General features: G+C 37.9%; 1 protein-coding gene across 1 annotated transcript in view; it reads right to left on the bottom strand.

The window, feature by feature from the left end:
• Nucleotides 1–201: 201 nt before the first annotated feature.
• Nucleotides 202–5,047, bottom strand: part of LOC102672793 (homeobox protein abdominal-A homolog) — a 33,061-nt gene continuing 28,215 nt past the window's right edge. The window contains exon 4 of the mRNA XM_031508429.1: nt 202–980. Within this exon, the coding sequence (XP_031364289.1) occupies nt 553–980 (428 nt within the window). The 3' untranslated portion in view covers nt 202–552. The remainder of the gene's footprint in view (nt 981–5,047) is intronic.

Below are 5,047 nucleotides of genomic sequence, written 5' to 3'. Positions count from 1 at the left end.
AAAAACAAAAGAGACAGACAACTTTAAACATCGTCGCGCGTCTTTCTCGGTTCCCTCGTTTCCTCCACCTATCTTTTTTTCTTTCTACATTTTCTGCCTCTTATCGACATCAAGTCTCGTTGTTAGACACAATGGCATACAGTGCATCGTTGTCGTTGTCGTGTCCCCAAAGTCGCATTCCGTTTCTTTCGTAAAAACCATCGTCCATTTGTTTCTTCCGCTTTTTTTCCTCACTTGATATAAAAAAAACAAGAGAACAGAGATCACTCGATGAGATCCTCCTACGCAAGAAGAACACCTTCTCGGTCGAAGAGCAGGAGGAAGAAGACCACGGACAATTCCCAGGTGGCGTCTTCGTCGGTTCGCGCGGGAAGAGTAAGAAGAGGGCGCCGCGTTCGGGCGGTTCGAGTTGCGGTTAGTTCATTTCTAAGGTCCTCTACACATTTTGACCGACCTCTCTTACCAGCTATGTCGCTTCGATGTCTGCGTCTAGGCTGCGTCCAGTCTCTTGTTTCTTCTTTAAAAGAAAGACAACCGGCTTAGCAAAGTTTCCTATGTGGGCACTTTACTGACCGCCTTCAGAAGATCACTCTGTGTCTTGTCGAGACCGCTTACGTGATGCTGTTGCTGATGCTGCAGGGCCGCATTCTGTTGCTCCTGCTGCATCTTGGCCTGCTTTTCCGCCTGCTGTTTCTTCATCATTTCCTGCTCCTCGCGTTCCCGCCTTGCCTGCTCGTTGATTTCTTTCACCGCCCTCAACTCCTTCTTCAGTTTCATCCGCCGATTCTGAAACCAGATCTTGATCTGTCGTTCCGTCAGACAGAGAGCGTGCGCGATTTCTATTCGCCGCCGTCGCGTCAGGTAATGGTTGTAATGGAACTCCTTCTCAAGCTCGAGGGTCTGGAACCGTGTGTACGTCTGCCGACCCCTACGCCTCGGACACCCGTTCGGTCCTGGAAATGTCAGAAACGCAGATTTGCCTAGGTTAGTTTTTTTATGTAGGATTATTTGAGTTTTTTAACCCTTTGCACTACCACAGTCAACTCTATGCTTACCTCTCGTTGAAGATACAGTGACTCGTGAAAGTATTTATTTATTTATACACTGGTATAGAAAATTTTTACAAATATGTGTATATATATATATATATATATAAAATTTTTTAATATATCATCAACATTATAAATACAACAAACTTAAAGATGGATCTACTAATATTTATTTATATATAAGAATGTTTGATTGATAATTCTTATATATATTTTCGGATTTATTTCAAATTTTATTCATATATATATAATATTCATCTTTTTTACAATGTTCAAATACTTTCGTAGTCACTACACATAAAATATAACATGGGATAATTGAATAAAATAATCGATTTTGAAGAATTTGGAAAAAAATAAGTTGACTGTTGGCTTAGTGTAATAATAAGCGCTTAAGAAGTGCAAAGGGTTGGTTGAATAAATAATATTCAATCAGCTATACGTTTCCAAATAAAAGTTTGACTTCGCTGATGCAGAGGAGTTCGATTATGAAGACGAATTTCATTGTTAATCCAATTATTGAATTCGATCATTAATTTTATAAATCTCATCACGGATCTTGTATGATCCTGTTTCGTGACTTTACAATGAACGTAAGAAAAGAGATTATACCCCGTTTTCTTCGTTACGAAAAATTCAATTTTTTTTTTTCGTGGAATAATCTACGTTTCGCTTGTCCACTCACAAATCTTAACTCTCTCCACGCTTTCTCTTTCAGGGAAAAAAATAGCACTTTCGGTTTATTGCAGGGGTTGAACGAGATAAAAAAAAAGGGGGAAGAGTAAAAAATAGAAAGTTTGGAAAAAGTTTCTCATGTCTATTGTCGTGAGAAAGAAAGAAAGAAAGAAAGAAAGAAAGAAAAATTGAACCCTTTTCGTGAAATACCTTTTCGACCAACTTTCTCCAGACCTAGAAAGTCAAAGTCGTAAAACGGGGTACACGCAGGACACAGTTGAATTTTTTATGGTGTTTAGGTAACTATCGAACTGCATAGCCACGCGCTAACCAGGTAAAAAGACTGGTGGTGCTTGTCATCTGGCTCGTGCCTGAGTACCCTTAACCTTTTAAAATCATCTTAGCTACATCATATTTGATCTCATTTTTATCAACAAAATCATACGAATACGATAGAAATATTTTTACAAAAGAAAGAATTAAAATTGTACGAATTCAAATTTTATATAAATTAATTACGTTTGAATGGTAAACAAGAGTGTCGAATCACCAAAGTGAAGTATCGAATTACGAAGGTGACCGACTTCATGCTGATCGTTTCATCATGGAGTGGGGATAACGATTTACGAAGCCACTCTTCCCTCGAATATTTCCGTTGAAGTAATTGCAAACTTGACTTTTTATCCATCTTTGCTGAAACTTTTTCACTTTCCACCGGGTTAAGTAAATATCTTAAGAAATCAAGCGAGTAGAGACTTAAAGTTTCGTAAAAAAGTATATACAGTTTGGTTATTCGCGGCTTATATAGCGAGACATAGGGCTAAGATGGCCGCGAGTTGCGCCATAGAAGCTCGATAAACTTCTCACGGGCAATTTTCGCAATTGGCTCGAACGTAATTTTACTTTCGGGCCGGCGGTGCAAAAGGGTGGGCTCGCGTTTTCAGTTCGTCGCTAAGAAACCGGTTCCCCGGGCGCAATGAGCAGTCGGCCATAATACCATCATTCTTGGGAAGACGCTGAGTGGCCATATGATTGCCTCGTGATGAAGCAAATACGCGGCTACCGGCCAATAAAAGATAGCGAAAGATTTCGTGTTCGATTACGTGTTCTCATCGGAATCACATTACTTTCATAAACGATTAGTAAATGCGGTTAACTTCGACTCTGATAAAATCTTTAACAGTATTCCTGAATCTCTATCTTTCAAACAGAATTTTATGAAGGAATTTGAATAGAGAGATCTAAATATATCGAGCTTAGAACGTTTATAAAAATTCTTTAATTTATAGATTTTTGAATTTCAAAATTCTTTCTTCGAAATAAAATTCATCTCCATCCGCTATTCTCTTCAGAGAAATAAACACGATTTTTCATAAATTCTCGATTCGAAATTTTGTACTCCATTTCCTTCAAATATGCTTCAAGAAATTCTGACACTCGATAAGAAGCAGCCAGTGACACGCGACACACACGACTCATCCGTTCATCATCGTCTAAAGCCGTGCAAAAAAGAGAGAAAAGAAGCAACAGAGAATGCAGAGAATGCTGATAGTGAATTCAGCATGGCCGTTCGCAACAGTGCGGGGTCCAGGATTCACTGGATGTGTATGCGTGTGCACGGTCAACTCACACACGTTGCTGAATTTTTCTATCCGTGTCCTCTCTCTGTTTCTGTGTAACAATGCGTGTGATGCGGGTAACATGGTTTTCCATGGTTGTGCGCGTGAGTTTAACTCTAGCCAGCACCACGGCCGGTGCAGCCACAGGGTTGCCGAAGCTGGAGGGGTGGACCATAGGTTACCTTGGCAACCAGAGGGAAAACCATTCCATCCTGCTGGCGGCATATCATGCCAGGGGCGAGTCAAGCAGCCAGAAAACCCTTCGTTGCATCCTCTCTACCGAGATCCTTCCTCTCTCGAGTCTTTTTCTCCACACAAGCTCTCTTTTGGAATTTTGTGGCTTCCTTTTCTCTCTCTCTCTCTGTCGACCAACCTGATTGTCCCCACACATTTCATCCACCATAAATCCACTAGCCCTCGTTGGCCAAGCGATGGCGCGAGCATTATCAACAATTTCGTTGGATCAAGCTAATGTCCATGCAGAATTTATAGATAACCGTTATTTCCGCCCCTTGGGAGGGAGCTGGCCAGGATTTCGTCAGACGGGGTTAACAGCTGGGCGTGAAGCTTGTTCGCCCCTTGGAGGACGCTTAATTTATATACCTCCTTTATCCCCTCCTCCTTCGAATATCTTTCAATTTCTCTGGCTTCCCTTTGATTGGTTTCGAACAAGCGGAATGAGAGAAAAGAAAAATGTGAACGTTCATTTAAAAAGACAGTAATAAAAAAAAAAGCTACAATAATTGTTTGATTAAAAATTTTCTGCCTGCTTAATTGTCTTTTTTTTTCTCTCTCTTTCTCTCCATAAGTTAATAATCAGGAAATAATTGTTACTGATTAACTGACATTTGATCCTAGTTAATAGTTAATCTATTAACCATCTATTTTTAAAATTTTTCTTGCCACTACTCTTTGATGGATCACGTTCGAACAAGGGGAATGAGAATTGAGGAAAAATGTGCGGAATGTTGAGTTGTACAGAGATTAGATACAAGCGTGAAGGAAATTGCTTGATGTTAGTTATTTTCAAATGGCGCTCAGTCGATAACCTCCGATCGAAGATCACCAATGACCTCACACGACGTGATTAATGAAAAAAGTGATGAAAGAAGCGTGTAATATGTGATTGTTCGAACAATAGATAAATCTCTTCCCTCTTTGTTCTCGATACTTTAATATTTTCATTTCGATTTTACGACTATTCATTCTCACACATTCTCGATGTTAATAGCTCGATAAGCTGGTTTATAATTTATAATTGATAGTTGATTAATTATAAATCAACAAATTCATAACAATTTTACGAGATACGAGATGGTTAAAAATCCAATTTTTTTTTTTCTTTTTCCTTTTTCATGCAATTTCCACTCGTTTGTCATAAAATTATCTTTATATAAATAAGAATCAGTTCATTTATTATATTAAGCGTTCTAATTTGATATGTCAAATGTACAACGATAATTTCATTTTCTTATTTCAATTACTATTGAATATATTAAATACTATTTTAAACAATCCGAGTATTTCTATTGCTAAAATCAATGTTATCTATTTCCATACATTTACAAATTTATTTTAATTTTAATAAATAATTTATATTTTTTTAAATTAAATTAAAAAAATAAGTTACAAATTTATTCTCATATTTCTAAACTTTTTGCCATTTTTTTAATGATTCTGAAATTTCTGAAAACTCATAAATAT

The sequence above is a fragment of the Apis dorsata genome, unplaced genomic scaffold, assembly GCF_000469605.1.
Source record: "Apis dorsata unplaced genomic scaffold, Apis dorsata 1.3 scaffold_85, whole genome shotgun sequence".
NCBI classification, from domain to species: domain Eukaryota; kingdom Metazoa; phylum Arthropoda; class Insecta; order Hymenoptera; family Apidae; genus Apis; species Apis dorsata.
The sequence above is the reverse complement of the archived record's forward strand: the minus strand, read 5'-3'. Positions and strand labels throughout refer to the sequence as shown.